At 38.1% G+C, this 17,331-nt stretch overlaps 1 protein-coding gene across 3 annotated transcripts in view; it reads right to left on the bottom strand.

The window, feature by feature from the left end:
* LOC146063590 (proton-coupled folate transporter-like) overlaps window positions 1–17,331 on the bottom strand; it is a 364,667-nt gene that overhangs the window by 242,985 nt on the left and 104,351 nt on the right. For all 3 annotated transcript variants that reach the window (XM_083176105.1, XM_083176104.1, XM_083176106.1), the window contains one exon: window positions 15,080–15,833. In XM_083176105.1, coding sequence (XP_083032231.1) covers window positions 15,080–15,833 — 754 coding nt within the window. The remainder of the gene's footprint in view (window positions 1–15,079; window positions 15,834–17,331) is intronic.

Raw genomic sequence — 17,331 nt, 5'->3', positions numbered from 1 at the left:
GTACTCTATGTTTTAGAGGCTATGTCTCCGTATTTGACAGTACAGTTAAACGGAGAACAGCACTATGGGTAGAGTGGGGAATTATGGGTAGAACCTTTTAAACACAATCCGTTCCTTAGGATAGCTTATTTAAGCATTTAAAATTAAAAGATATCACTAAAACTATATTTAGCCTACACCATAGGATATGGACGATTAATAATAAGGCTGAGAGCTACTAATTAGATGAATTAAAGTTGGACCAATAGGAATTAGGAGGATATGACATAGGGATGTATTCCCCTATATATACCCACAAGGTTTAGGACACTCAGTCTGCAGTTCATCCCTGTAGGAGATAGATCCTTTAGAAAAAGGTAATTATATACTTGACTGGTATCCTATGTGTTTTGTTGTAAATTGATAAATGAGATGTGATGTTAATAGTTACTGATAGACCCTTTTATATATATAAAAAAAAAAAAAAACTAAAAATGTTGCCTTTTTATAGGTACACTACACAGGGAAGAAAAGTATTTTTTCCAGAATTTTATTGGTATGTAAAATAAAGTTTCTTAATAATCAGCACTTATAACGTAGATAATGAGTGATATAAACATTTTCTGTATATGTTATAGGTGCTCACACACTTGTATATGATTAAGCATATCACCAGCTTATATTCTACTCTATAAAAAGAATTGGTATGTATATTTTCACTTTATAAGTTAAAAGGTACTTAAACCTTCAGTATTTGAGTCACTGAGAAATATGTTAATTTTTAGGTCTGGAATAACAGCCCCTTCTCCCCGTTTTTCACTGGAGGAGTTAAAAGCACTTTTTCTCCTATCATTGGAATGAAGAGGTATATGTATTACCTTTTAGCTCAATCACAGGGTTCAAGTTATTGTCCTCTCACACCACCACCTTTCTTCTTTCGTTCTATTTTTCTGTAGTAATGGGTCTATCAGTGAAACCATGTATGTATTTTATGTAAAAATGAGTCTAAATTTGTCATTGAAATATGTATAATTGTATTTTAGAATTTTTATGATGTTACCCCTGATGAAGTCGCTCTAGACGAAACGCGTTGGGATACTTCTCACGGTTTTGCCGATGACAAAGTTGATGATAATAAACAAAGAAATTGGATGAAATCTTCTGGTCTGCTTCACTGATTTGTGATCACCATACATATGGACTTTATTTATTAATTCCAAGGCGCCATACCACAATTGTGTTTTCTATTGTTTTCATTGTCCCTGAACCCTCTAGGGATTTTTGTGGTTAGGCAGCCATTTACTACAGTATCTGAATTGTTATTGCATATATAGCGCGGAGAGGATTATTGGTACTATTATATATATATATATATATATATATATATATATATATATATATATATATATATATATATATATACACACACACACACAATTTATTGTACATGCACTCGGCGGACTTATGTAATAACGAATAAATGACACTTAAGTCAGTTTAAAGTTTGCAACGTTTCGAACTTTTATTGCTCATCATTAGGCTCAACCAAAATAAACCAAATAGCTTACCTATATAGCACCCCTGCCATTGTGATGAGGCTGCCACGATGTTATACAGTGTCACTAGGGAGTGACGTCACTATGAGTGCGACCTGCACCAGCTGGCGCTTTCAGGTATACTGCGCGTAGTCATGGCAACCCCTAAATTGCAGAATATATACAAAAGTGAATACATAAAAATACAAGATCATCGGGGACCAAATCCTAGTCATAATATAGTATGAAGCAAACTAAATCAGGCATAAAGACATGTCCTATAATACGTAATCAGCAAGATACATTTTGAATAACACTGTGTCTAGGTATAAACAGCGGGATTACAAAAAGCAATTACAGTTGCATTGCTCATTGAGCCCAAATGGATGCACCGTGTTCAGACGGTGTATCCATCTCGTTTCTCTCTGTAATAACAGTTTATTACGATCTTTTATTATCTGCAATCTGGTCAATTATTTTATAACGAAGGGTTGCTAACCCGTGACCTTTTTCCCTAAAGTGCCTGGGGACTGGCTGTTTGTTCTGCACTATTTTACCTTCAATGGCTTGTCTTATAGTAAAATAGTAAAACGGTGGACTGCCATCCTTTCTTTAAAAGGACAGGTGGTTTTGCCCACATACAGTAATCCTCTGGGACACCGTATGAAATAAATCACAAAGGAACTTGTGCAGGTTAACACTTGTCTTATGGGGATCTTAATTCCAGAATGTTGGTGAGAAAAAAAAAGCTACCTGTTTCCAGGTAACCACAATTTATGCAATGGATGCACTTATAGCACCCTGTTTTTTTTTTGTGAGGAAAGTGTTTGGAGTTTTTTTTTACCAAAGTTTGAAATGTCGTTTATGACTAATAGATTTTTGAGATTTCGTATTCTGAGGAAACTGGGTAAAATGGTGGTGTGGGCAAATGATCGAATCCCTTGAATATGAAAGAACAGCCTGAGCTCACTGGATACTAAAATGTAACTCTTCCAACAGGAGAAACATGGAGTTACTCTGACACTGATGCGACATCAATCTTGTTTAAAGATAACCTCTTACAATCGGGAGGACAAAAAACCCTGTGAACAAATTTTCACTAAATCACTACGTCTAAAGAAAAAATAAGTGGATTTTTATCTTCACGGGGTGACACTTTTAGACTATCACCGGACAGGACAAATCCCCAGGGGTTTTCAGATCAGAAACTCTCCAACTATAGGAAAGAACAATCCCGACTTTTGCCACAAGTGGGTGGCTATTTTGAACAAGTGTACTGTAGCTTGGACCTTATCTTGCTTGTTATAGCTGAAGCAACAAGAGAAGTGACAACAGTCAAGTCTAAAATTGAGTCCTTTGAAACGCTACACTTGGATAGTTTGAAACAAGATCTAACATCCCCCTGGTTGGATAACCTGTCAACGCAGGTAGACAAATACCGCAAAGAACTGGTCAAGTTTAAAAGAAATAAGTTAGAAATTGTGCAAAGAGATTATACTGAACAAAGTGTCTACTCTTGGGTTAATAACAATCAATCCAGCACTAGACCTAGACCAACACGTGGAGATCGCGCAAGCCGTGGGGAGAAACAGAACTCCAGCGGTGGGCAGTCTACCCCCAGTGAATCTGATAACGCAACACACTCAAAGAAGCCCCCTTTAGGGGTAAGCACGAGGGCAAAGCTTGCCAGAGACCGACCAGACGAGGTGGCCAGCACCTCAGGATCTACAAAAAAACAAGCACAAAGGGAAGAACAAAAATTAATATTTAATCATTCTAAGCGCCGCCTAACACAAGACGAAATGACTGTGCTCAGTAAGGGCTTATAATCGTATAAATTCAATCGCAAACTCAGATTAAAAGAACATTTTTCAAAAATGGAACCATCGATGCCCAATCCTACTAAGCTACCATTAAAAATTGCATCGTCCTTTGATCCTCCTACCAATAATCTTTCTTCAAAATGCTTCAATAAAATGCTGGATCACAAAGCATTCATGTTGGGAAAAAACCCTACCAACAATTATCCGAATCTCACACCAAATCAAAAGATTGCCCTAAAGAACCTTAGCACAGATGAGTCGATTATTATCCATGCTGCTGACAAAGGCAACGGTATAGTCATACAGGACTTGGACAAATATTGAAACTTTACCGACAATTGCGAGATACTTATGTCTACAGTACACTCCCAGGAGACCTGACGGACAAATTAAATTGGGAGCTACTGTACATTGTTATCACAAGCAGTGATAAATAACATTATTACACTGAATGTGGCCACACAACTATATGAACCTAACCCGATAGCTCCCATTCTATATTCCAAACCTAAACTTCACAAGGACGCAGTTAACCCTCCATGTCGGCCGATAATATCGGCCCGTGATTCTGTGTACTACAAGGTGTCTAAATATCTAGATTCTTATTTTCAGCCAGTAATTCAGTCCCAAAAGACTTGTCTGAGAGACAATACCTCATTGGTTTTGAAATTACAGTCGTTACCACCTTTACCAGATGATTGTTTGATTTGTACACTGGATGTAGTAAGCCTCTACACCAGCATTCCGCAAATCGCTGGTGTGGAGATTGCTCGCAGGTTATTATCTGCCAGTCCATTGTACAGTTGCCAGATTTGTCTTTTTTTCTTAAACTATTGACTTTAACTTTAATCAAGAATTACTTTCTGTTTGATGGCAATTGGTATCTGCGGCGCCGGGGCTGCGCAATGGGATCTTGCGTAGCCCCGGCATTTGCCAATATATGTTTGATATTGAGAAGGACTTCTTCTTTGTCAACGCTGAGGTAGCATCCAAAATCTTGTTTCTAACAAGATATATAGATGACCTCTTACTGGTTTGGGCAGGCTCCAAATCTGACCTTGATAACCTTATGCTGCGCATAAATGCAGCGGACTGTACCATCAAATTTACCAATGAGGAGAGCACCTCGTCGTTACACTATCTAGATGTGTTACTTACCGTGTCACAAGGAAGGATCAATATGGGGCTGTACAAAAAGCCCACTGACAGAAACACTGCGCTACAATATAGCAGCCAACATCCAGTGTCGACCATTTTTGAGAGTCTGTCGTATATGTGAAGATAGAGCAGAAACCATTAAAGAAATTGATGTGATGATTGTTAACTATGTTGCTAGAGGTTACAACAAAAAAGATCTGGAAGTAGCCAAACAAAAGGCATTAGCAATCCCTAGGTCACAGAACTTTAGAGCCCAAAACGAAAAGAGGGTAGGACATGAAAGAAAAAAATCCCATTTGTCCAAAGCTTTAATCCCTGTAGTCAAGAGATCGTCAAGGAGGCGAGAAGCCTGTGGCCCATGATTCAAGCCGACTCCAATCTTAAAACATTTGCCCACACCACCATTTTACCCAGTTTCCGCAGAAAACTAAATCTCAAAGATCTATTAGTCAGAAACGACATTTCAAACTTTGGTGAAAAAACTCCAAACACTTTTCTCAACAAAAAAAAAACAGGATGCTATAAGTGCATCCATTGTATAGCTTGTGGTTACCTGAAAACAGGTAGCTTTTTTTCTCACCCACATTCCGGAATTAAGATCCCCATAAGACATGTATTAACCTGCACAAGTTCCTTTGTGATTTATTTCATACGGTGTCCCTGCGGATTACTGTATGTGGGCAAAACCACCCGTCCTTTTAAAGAAAGGATGGCAGTCCACCGTTTTACTATTAGACAAGCCATTGAAGGTAAAATAGTGCAGAACGAACAGCCAGTCCCCAGGCACTTTATGGAAAAAGGTCACGGGTTAGCAATCCTTCGTTATAAAATAATTGACCAGATAGCAGATAATAAAAGAGGTGGAGATCGTAATAAACTGTTATTACAGAGAAAAACTAGATGGATACACCATCTGAACACAGTGCATCCATTTGGGCTCAATGAGCAATGCAACTTTAATTGCTTTTTGTAATCCCACTGTTTATACCTAGACACAGTGTTATTCAAAATGTATCTTGCTGATAACGTATTATAGGACATGTCTTCATGCCTGATTTAGTTTGCTTCATACTATATTATGGCAGTACGGATGGTGTAATGGTTAGCATTACTGCCTCACAGCACTGAGGTCATGGGTTCAATACCTACCATGGCCCTAACTGTGCGGAGTTTGTATATTCTCCCCGTACTTGCGTGGGTTTCCTCCGGGTACTCCGGTTTCCTCCCACAATCCAAAAATATACTGGTAGGTTAATTGGCTCCCAACAAACTTAACCCTAGAATGTCTGTGTGTGTGTGGACATGTGGTAGGGAATATAGATTGTAAGCTCCACTGGGGCAGGGACTGATGTGAATGGTCAAATATTCTCTGTAAAGCGCTGCGGAATCTGTGTGCGCTATATAAGAAACTGCTAATAAATAAATAAATATTATGACTAGGATTTGGTCCTCGATGATCTTGTATTTTTATGTATTCACTTTTGTATATATTCTGCATTTTAGGGGTTGCCATGACTACGCGCAGTATACCTGAAAGCACCAGCTGGTGCAGGTCGCACTCATAGTGACGTCACTCCTTAGTGACCCTGTACAGCAGCGTGGCAGCCTCATCATGGTGGCAGGGGTGCTATATAGGTAAGCTATTTTGTTTATTCTGGTTGAGCCTGGTGACGAGCAATAAAAGCTTGAAACGTTGCAAACTTTAAACTGACTTAAGTGTCATTTATTCGTTATTACATAAGTCCGCCGAGTGCCTGTACAATAAATTGTATATTCAGTGGAAGTCCTCCACGGTAATTGTGCACCATGGCCGTTATTGGATTATACAAACAATTGAGTGCCTATCTCTGGATGCTACATATACATATACATATACATATACATATACATATATATATATATATATATATATATATATATATATATATATATATATATATATATATACAATGTTTGTGATAGGACAGCACTCCAATCGTCGGTAATACATTTCCTCCGGTGCCCGCCAGAAGACCAACAAGGTCCCCCAATATAGCAGCAAATTTCGGCGGCACCTGGAGTTAGAAATAAAGAGTCTTAAGCGGTTTAGTGATCACCATGATGACCAACTACAGATTGCCAAAACACGAGCTTTACAACAAAAGCGCAGTGACATCCTTACTCGAAGGATAAGGGAAGACAGAAAACCTTGTAAATCATTACAATGTGGAGAGCAACGACATAAGGCGTATCTCCAAACAACACTGGCCGATAGTAAGCAGTGACCCTGACCTAGGACTGAGTGACACACGTATAATGCCCTGCTACACCCGTGGCAGGAGCTTCAGGGACTGGGTCATGCGCACTGATGTGACAGGTCTTGACAGATCCAACTCTGTCCAATGCCAATTTCTTAGACCTCGTACAGGTTGCTATAAATGTACAGACTGTGTGACTTGTCGATCTCTCATTGTCGGTAGGGACTTTCCCCACCCGCACACTGGTAAGAGAATACCGATCAAACATAGGGTGACATGCCAGACTAAGTACATCATATACATGATTACATGTCCATGTGGACTTTGCTATATTGGCAAAACTGACAGGACATTACGTGAACGCATTGCCAACCACAAATCCACCATACGCGCAGCTCTAGCGTGTGGACGGAGTGACCAACCGGTCGCAAGACATTTCATTTCTCTGCAACACAACCTGGCCATGCTTAGGTACATGATTATTGACCATGAACCCGCCAGCACATGTGGTGGTGACAGGTCTCTCAGGCTGCTACGTAAAGAGGCTAAATGGATTCATAGACTGGGGACGCTTTCGCCCTGTGGTCTCAATGAATCTGCTGGTTTACACTTTTTTCTGTAACTTCACGTCTCGTCATCCCCTACATTTTATGTGTGTGATGATGTTATTGATGTGTTATGAGCACTGCACATCTTTGGGGCAATGCATTGCGCCGATTGTTACATCGCCCAGTGTGTATGGTCAGGCGCTATGCCGCCTATGCTTTCTGCATTTATTTTCATTTTCTTTTTATTGATCTTTATTACATGATTTCCCTGTGCTACAGCTATATTATTATGTATCACCGTGCTTTTGAATTCTTTACTTTATTCCAACATGACTGTCTATGTTGATGTACTATTTTATACTATTATGCCTTCATAGTTGACTTGATTGGCAGGCTAATTGCTTTATTGCTTTAGTATTTGAATTCTCATTAGCGCAAGTTGCCGGTCCGGCTCCATGCCCCTCTGCGATATTTTTGTTTATTTTGCTCATTTCATTTATGCTCTTCATTCTGTTGTTTCCAATTTTTTTGCACGGTTATTACACTGTTTCCTTTTATATGTCATTATGGTGTTATGTTATATGTACCTTTCACTATGTCTATTTGGTACGTACTTTTGGGTACATTTCCACTGGGGGTACCGGCTGATGACGTCATCTACTGGCGCAGTGGACCGGCTCCGGTGGGGGTGTCTACACGTGGGGTTCTTGATGCCTATATAGGTATGTTTGTCATATCACGTTGTTATCCTGATGAAGATGTTTCAATAACATCGAAAACGTTTGATCACGAAGATCACTAAACCGCTTAAGACTCTTTATTTCTAACTCCAGGTGCCGCCGAAATTTGCTGCTATATATATATATATATATATATATATATATATATATATATATATATATATATATATTTATTTATATTTATATATATATACATATATACATACATATATACATATATACACATACACACACACATATACAGAGTACCACAACACTCGCCATCCCTGAGAATGGGGTGCAAACAGCACTCGCCATTCCCAGGTTGGGGTAAAGTGGCCTGTGACCACATGCTTTAATAAATACAAATACAGGAACTCAACACTCTCCATAATGAACTAACTCACCTTAGTATACAATTAAGCAAATAAATAATGGGGTTTTTGTTCATGAATTGATCAATGCATTTAAGCTTGCAGCCCATGCTGGCGCGGTGAAACTACACAAGAACCGTGTCATCTAAACCCTGCACACGGAATTTGCAGTACAGATCACTATGGAAATATATAATATAATAATAAATATAATAAATCACCACCATGCATGGAGATAACCCTGGCAGATGGTCTTGGTTCTACAATACACAAATGCTTGCCATTTGGTCGTAATTCTAGCAGTGCAGGTGACTATCGTTTGTTGTGTAGCCATGACAAATATAGAGTAAAAAGCAAAACAGAAAACCAATCTACTGTACAAATAGGAGGGAAAAATATCTGTAAATATAATGTATACAACAACTACTAAAGTAAAGGTTGGAAAGTAACATTCTGATATATTGTAATTACACTTTTAATGGGATAAAATATGTTATATATGGAAAACAAAACGAAAGGGAGAGGTCGGTCCAGCGCAAGAAAACCCAAATAGAAGATTTGGTTATCAACCTTACGGACTCCCCCCTGACCGCAATTGAGACTTCAGTCCTGTCTAAAGGTTTGACTTTCATTCCCACTAATTTCCATGACTCTATACAATGGCAAATTGACTGTTTTCGCTTCACAAGATCTTTGCGTTTAAAAGACTACTTTGGCCGTTTGAATAATGTGGGACTTGCTAATGATATTGTGCCTGTACCTTTACGTAAAATAGCCCAGAAATCCACTTTTGATCCCCCCACTAATTCCCACTCTATTAAAGCCTTTTCACGCATTCTACTTGGAGCCCCTAATATCTGTGTGTCTTCTAAAAATAGAAAACATAGCAATTTATCTATGAGTGAGCGTAAGGCCCTCAAAGCTTTAAGTGAACGTAGTGATATTATAATAAGGATGGCTGATAAGGGGGGTGCCATTGTGGTCCAGACCACCCTGGCATATGCAGCAGAGTGTCAACGACAACTTGATGACTCTGAGGTATATGCCAGGTTGGATAAGGATCCGACTAATTCATTTAAACTCGAATTGGATACATTATTACAAAAAGCTTTCCATGACGGCCAGTTACCAGAATCTATTCTAAAAGCCTTAATTGTTCCTTTCCCTAAGGTACCTTTGTTTTACACCTTGCCCAAGGTACACAAGAGATTGGTTGATCCCCCTGGCAGACCTATCATATCTGCCAGGGGATCTTTATATCAGCCGATCTCTGTGTACCTTGACTGCCTCCTTAATCCATGCGTGCAGGCTACACCAGCTTACCTGCAAGACACCAATGACTTGTTAAAACGGTTAAAAAGCTTTCCTGTGGCAGATGGAGGGTTAATGCTTTGTACAGCTGATGTAGTAAGCCTGTACACCTGCATCCCACATGACAAGGGGATGCAGGCTGTGCAGCTTCTCATCACTGACAACCCTCTTTACAATGGCCCTGATGTGTCATTGTTCTTGTCTTTATTGAATTTAGTATTGACCAAAAACTATTTCTTTTTTAACGGGGTTTACTACCTCCAACTCCTCGGGTGTGCGATGGGGTCCTCAGTGGCCCCATCGTATGCCAATGCCTTCATGTGGGCCCTTGAGAAGGATCTCTTCGCACCCCTACATCAGAGTGGATTTTTATCCATGTACGTGCGTTATATCGATGACCTGCTGTTTATATGGTCAGGGGAGGAAGAGACGCTTCTGGGGGTCCTCAATGGCCACAATTCTATTGATCACCCTGTGAAATTTACATGTATTACCAGTCATGTCTCTTTAAGCTATTTGGATGTTCAAATTAACCTGTGCCAGGGCAAAATATCCACTGGCTTACATATTAAAGAGACAGACCGTAATTCTATTCTCATGCATGATAGTTGTCATCCGTTGCCATTACGCCGGGGGTTACCATTCTCACAAATGCTCCGAGTAAGGAGGATTGTGAGTGATCCGGATGACACTATAAAAACCCTTGACAACATGGTGGATCGTTTCGTTGCCAGGGGTTACCACCTCACTGACCTATTAGCCATTAAAGCAAAAGTTCTGGCAATTACGAGGGAGGAGTGCCTCAAGGGGGCCACAACTAATGCAGGGAATGACAAAATCATCCCCTGGATTAATAAATTTTCGGAGAGCAGTAACACTATTACTAAATATGTTAAGAACATGTGGCCGGTGGTTAATTCTGATTGTGATTTGTCTGCTTTACACAACACACGTTTAATGCCAGCATATTCGCGGGGCAAAAACCTGCGGGATTTTGTAGTGAAAACAGACATCACTGATTTTTTAAAACCCAAACCCCCGATGCATTTTCTGACAAAAACTAATGGTTGCTATAGGTGCGTTGGCTGCACTACGTGTAGCTCAATGCTAACGGGAAATTCTTTCCTGCATCCCTACAGCGGAAAGAAATACCCCATTAAGCATGTATTAAATTGTTTATCTAAGTTCATTGTGTACCTTATATATTGTCCTTGCGGACTAATATATGTAGGGAAAACTGAAACCACATTTAGGGAACGTATGGCCAATCACAGGCTGGCAATACGATCAGCCCTAACCACAGGAGCTAGCGACCAACCTGTACCCCGACATTTTTTGTCGGCAGGTCATTCAGTAGCTAGTCTCCGCACCAAAATCATTGATCATATACCAGAACCCCGGAGGGGCGGTAATAGGAGTCAAATGTTACTTAGACTGGAAAGCAGATGGATCATGAAATTGGAGGCTATGTCGCCTCGCGGCTTAAACGAGCAACTGGGGTTACATTGCTTCCTCTGATATGACCATGCAGTCTTGGTCCATATTATGTATCTTTAGTCACACTTTAGACAGTTTCATTATACAGCATTTAAAACATGGGCCGTTTAGTATTTGGTTGATTTTTCCATTTCTATCCTATCATGGTTTTTATTGCCTTTACCTGAAGTTTCATTTTCTAACAATATTGTTTCAGTATATTTGAAATCCAGTGCAGTAACCCATTACATCGTTACAGCGTCTTTGCATGTAATTTTATGGCTTTCTTTCTTTTTTTATTTATTTCTTTTGATTAAAAAATTCTTTAGTATAGCATTTACCGCACGCATTATTTAATTTGTTATTTATCTTATTCTCTTAAAGTATATTCATCTAAAAAATGGTGTTTTTCACGTATGTACTATTGATGTCACTCCAGGTCATTCTCCTGATTGGTCTTGGTTTCCGTGGGGAACCTAGACCACAGGTGTGATGGGAGTGTCTCTCTAATTATTTGTTTCACTTGATTGGCTATGATGTTCCTGATGTCTTGCATAAATCCACTTGCTTGTTCATTGTCTGTATATCCCTGACGACGGGAGGGTTACCCCCCGAAACATGTCGGATTAATAAAGATTTTCTCACGTTTTTCAACAAGACTCAAGAGTGCCGCTTCATTCCCTCATCTATATATATATATATATATATATATATATATATATATATATATATATATATATATATATATATATATATATATATATATCCAACAACAGTTTATCCTCAGAAAGCGCAGATCGCTGTAGTAAAAATGTAATGTCCCAGGTTTAATTATTCTGACTGGTGCAGCTCTCCTGTATGGGCCCTTCCAAACAGCCCGATCTGTACCCACCCACTGACGAAGTCCAGCAAGGACGAAACGCGTTTGGGCGGAGCTAAAGGACGGGAGCTGGTGATGCGGTGACGCGGCTGTGTCCAGGAGAGAGACTGTTTGTACAGCGTGCTACGTTCCAGAAAGCCCCAAATTGGTGATAAATATTCATGCGCTATTGTGTTATTGTGATGATAACACCTGTACCTTTGTGAGTGAACCTTTTTCTAAGTAAAGATTGATTCTTTTAAATCTAAACATACTACACTATTGTGCGCCTCTTGTTCTTTTCCTATCTACATATATATATATATATATATATATATATATAGATATAGTTGGCGTGGTTGCGGCCTGGCACTCTCCAAACACGATAGCAGCTGCCCCGGTGCCTTCACATAAAATGGGTAGCAGAACAAGAAACAGGCGGCACTCAAAGGTCTTTTCAAATCCGTGTATTTGGATAAAGTAGCTTAACGTTTCGGAGCAGCGCTCCTTTTTCAAAAGCTAATGGTGTGTGTGTTAAATATGTATAAACTAACAGGTATGGAGGAATTATTTGAGACATTTATAGCAATATGTATTATGTATATATTGATATTTCAGTTATTTTGCAATTATTGTGAGGTCTGCAGGAAAACAGCTGGAGCAAATAACTACATTACTTCATAGGGAGCTGGGGTGTTTTCCCTGAAACTTTTACACGAGTGATTAAAATGCAGCTTAGAAACTTGTCAAATACAGTATAAAAATAGTGCTTGACATGCAGCCTTTCCCAGTCAATATGCAAACTATTCTGAACCTTGAGTCCTATTGGAAAAAAAAGTGCAATAATAATAATACTAATAATAATAATACTAATACTAATTATTATTATTATTATTATTATTATTATTATTATTATTATTATTATTATTATTATTATTATTATTATTATTATTATTATTATTGTATTATTATTATTAATTATTATTATTTATTCTTGCTCAATGTCACTTAATTTAGAAAGTATATTAGTCTGCATTGAGTTTGAAAACATTTTTATCATTCATGCAGTTGTTTTGGTGATCACATAAAACAGGGCTGGGCAACAATGGCCCTCCAGATGTTAATGAACTCCACATCCCAGGATGCTTTGCATTAGTTTTGCTATGTGGCCATGCTGAAACTGATGCAAGGCATGCTGGGATGTGCAGTTTCATCAACATCTGGAGGGCCAGTGTTGCCCAGCCCTGACATAAAACAAAGATGATGAGGCAGTCCTACTAGTAGCCCTAAATTAAGACATATATAGTCGCACTTATTGTCCATTAGCATAGTGTCTTTTGCTGAATTTTACAAGTTGCTTTTTAACAAGATACAGGAAAAAATTATTAAATAAAAGGTGGTTGAAAGAACAGATAAGATAATGGTCAGAAAGTTGCTGGATGTATTTAATGAGGATAGTGGGAAGACTACAAAGGAAATGAAATGAGAAGATACTAATGGTTTATTTGAAGAAAATATTAAAGAAAACATCCATACATTATTTTAATGAGGTGAAGACAATTACGGAAAGTGTCATATGAAACAATATGGCTATATAATTGCAGAAGTCAAAAGTTATATATTGATAGTAGCTAACTCATGAAAAGGCAATAAAAATAAGAAGGGTTGCTTATTACTAGAGGACTGTATAAAATACCAAAAACTACTACAACTTAGTTATTACGTTTTCAAAACAACTTAAGAAATGATTTATTGAGCTAGAATTTCTATGTAATAATAGGAAATACAGTATTTGCATATTATGCCCTAAATTGTTCTCAATCATTGATCAATGATTGTGGTACTTACAATCATTTCAGATTTAAATGTAGTATATTTTTGGAAGGAGGAATATGCTGATTTTGAATATATGTCCACCTAATGAAAGGGTTCGGAGACCAATTATAAAACTTGAAAAAGAAACTAAGTTTTATCCAGTATTTCCTCATTGGCTAAAGTCATGTCTAAAATACTGTAACTGCGTCACTTATTAGTGTACCACAACAGGAAGACCAATAATAGAAATTAATAGAACTTGATAATAAACACCTAAATGAACTTCTTGGATAAACATGGTCTTTACTGTATGTTCATTTGTCTCTATGAGTAATACAATTTATAAATGGGGGCTGCCTTTTGGACAGAAAATTAATCACTAATGTTATAGAGTCATTGGGCGTTAGGATATTCGTTTTTCAGCTAAAACCAGAAAAAGGTTTGTAAAGTATTGGCTATATACACACATACATATCTGAAATGGTCAAATAAACAAGCACTTAATAAAATATACTATAGTAATTAGTAATTTCAGTATTGTATACTGTATATTAATTGAACAATAATGCAAGTAGCCAAAGAACATCCCGTAGAGCTTATTTGTGTTAAGGTTTTGCAACCATTGTGTTACTTCTTTATTCTCTGGCCAGTAAGGTTGATATAATCAAATGTCCTTGTATTTGAGAATGAACCACTCAGGATTCTGCTTCATAAACTCACTGAATACAGAGCTATGTGGTGTAAATTAAAGTATTAGACATTTGTCTTTTTTTCTACCATTTCTAATTACTTTGACTAACCATCTAACTAAAGAACTAGTTACCACTCAAAAAACATTGGGGAATTGTTCTCAAGGAAAAAATATTTTTTTAACATTAATATTTTTCATTGTGAATAGATTATTTATATATTAGTCTCTAATGAAGTTATTTTTTACATGCTTTGGAATACATGGTATTACAACTTGAAGGGTCTATCAATCTACTTATCTATCTAGAACATGATATTGTGTTATAACCATATTTTGTATGCGCTGTAACATGTACTGCATGCATGTAAAAACTATGGCCCTCCAGCTGTTGTGAAACTACAAGTCCCATCATACCTTGCCCCAGTTTTGCTATTAGGGAAAGCGAAAAGTATGGCAAGGCATGCTGGGATGTGTAGTTTCACAACAGCTGGAGGGCCATAGTTTGGACATGCCTGACGTACTGCCACACGATCATGTAAAACAAAATGACTTACCAACATTGCAGAGATTTATCAGGAAGATGCAGAATAAAATTAAGTGGATTTTCAGTCTGTTATGCCCTTCACGCTTCTTGGAAATGGTTAGAAATGACTTTTTTATATAAGTTAGGATTGTTTTTCTTGAAGGCGATTTATTTTCTTCTGCATCGTAATCATTGTCACTGCCTTGGTAGTCTTCATGAAATTTAGTAAATCCTTCAGAATGCTTTGAATCTTGTATCCAAATTAAAACATATAGTGCTGCAACAAAATTACAGGCACAGTAGACACCAAATAAGACTGCAAATGTACTATGCTGGAGTAAAATTCCACTTAGCAGGAAGCCAGCTGTTCCCCCAATAAATATCATAGATTCTGCAATGCCCATTCTAAAAGTGCGGCTTGAGTCTTCTGTGATGTCAGCCAAATAACTGAAAGCACTTAAAAAGATAGAAACATGCCCTCCAGAAATTCCTAGCAATGCAGCAGCACCAAACGTCCAGTAAACACTTATCTCTTTAACGTAATGTATGGCAATAAATAGTCCTCCACTTCCAATAGAGAAGACACAAGGTAAGATCATCCCAACCTTACGGTTTCCCTTATCTGACCAAGCACCAAGAATGAGTGCTGGTAAAATTGCCAATAAACTCATGATGGCAATGTAGATTAACATAATGTATGATCCTTTGCTTTGAACAGCTTTAAATTCATCTTGGTTTTGCTGAATATTTTCACATATGGTGTCATTGTATGATTCTTGGCAAACCTGAAAATACAATAAAAAGTGGGACAGATCAAGGTAAAATTAGTATAGGATTTATGCATGCAATAATTGTCATCTACAAACAGTAAAAATGTGGACACTTCCTGCTCTCTTTAGCAGGTCTCTACTAAGATTTAAACAAGGTTATAATATATTACTGTACATAAAGAATGAGGAACAAGCAGAAGTTCTGTTTAGCTTAGTTACTGTAGGTATAGCATGTGATGGTACTTGATTTGTACTGTACTGTATATATCAATATAGTTCTGGATTGCCTTCTTTATGTCCTTCTGTGAAAATGTAACTGTTTGAACTAATTCTTTGTAGTGACAAAGCATGTTAACGGGATAGGTACCCAAAGATTTGAGCAAATAAATATCTTTTTCTGTTGGACTATGATAAACCTAAGCCATATTAATTACATTCAAAAGTAGCTTCCATTTTACAAACTTAGAAGCTTTGGTCAGGATCTGCACAGGATATCCCTCTGGAATTCTGTGGTCCTATAATTATTCTACAGAGAAATATACTGAGAGAGGGAAAGTTCTAAAAAAAATCCAACTTCTCAAAAAATTGGAGTATAAATTATATTGAGATTTTAAGGGTTGGAGGTGCTTCCTTGAGTGAGATAGAAACATAAATACACTGGTGAGAAAAAAAGTCTCTTTTTTTAGGGGCACTCATACTGTATTTCAATATAACAGTAGAAGAAGGGTATTTCATCTACTTTAATACTACATATAGAAGTTCCGTTTTTAAAAAAAGTCTTACTTCTCTCTAGTGTATTCACAGATAGAGCCCCTCACATTCAGCTCCAGTGCTCGCCAGAATGTCCCCGCTGGTGAGCGCTGGCTGAGATGCACTCCATGTGACTGGAACGCGCAAGCATCTCACATGCACGCTCCCCATATTTCGGCAGCAGACCAAGTAATCCCTGCCCGTATCCACTTCAGGAAGAAAGGCAGGGTTAGGGGGGTGTGGGGGGCTGTGGGCACCAATGTGGGAAGCGGCATGGAGCGGCGGTGGGCTTAGTCTCCCCTTCAGGAAGACGGCAGGGTTAGTGGGGGTTGTGGGGTGCTGTGGGCAACGACAGGGGAGCGGATAGATGAGGCTGGCTACATCTGTAGTTTTACAAAGCCTCCCTATACTGAAGACCAGTGCAAGCTGTGATACTCACTTTTTTAGGTTGGAAATGCTAAAATCTCTCTTATAAGTTAAACATCACATTTCCCAAAGTCGTTCCTCGAGACACCGCAAAAGCCCACATTTAGAGATATCCATGCTTGTTCACAGATTTTAAAATAAAACTGACAGAATTACTGTACAAATTAGGTCACATCGGTCTATTCATTGATATCCGTAAAACCTGGACCCTTGGAAACCACTGACTTAGGTCATAGAGGTTACCTACAGTACTTGCATCCAAAGACTACATGTTACTTCTCTTAACTTCCTTGTACCATTTATTATTAAATCATATGTATGTCTCATTATACAAATA

The sequence above is a fragment of the Crinia signifera genome, chromosome 3, assembly GCF_055691185.1.
Source record: "Crinia signifera chromosome 3, ASM5569118v1, whole genome shotgun sequence".
Taxonomy (NCBI): domain Eukaryota; kingdom Metazoa; phylum Chordata; class Amphibia; order Anura; family Myobatrachidae; genus Crinia; species Crinia signifera.
Note: the sequence above shows the minus strand (reverse complement) of the source record. Positions and strands in the feature narration are given on the sequence as shown.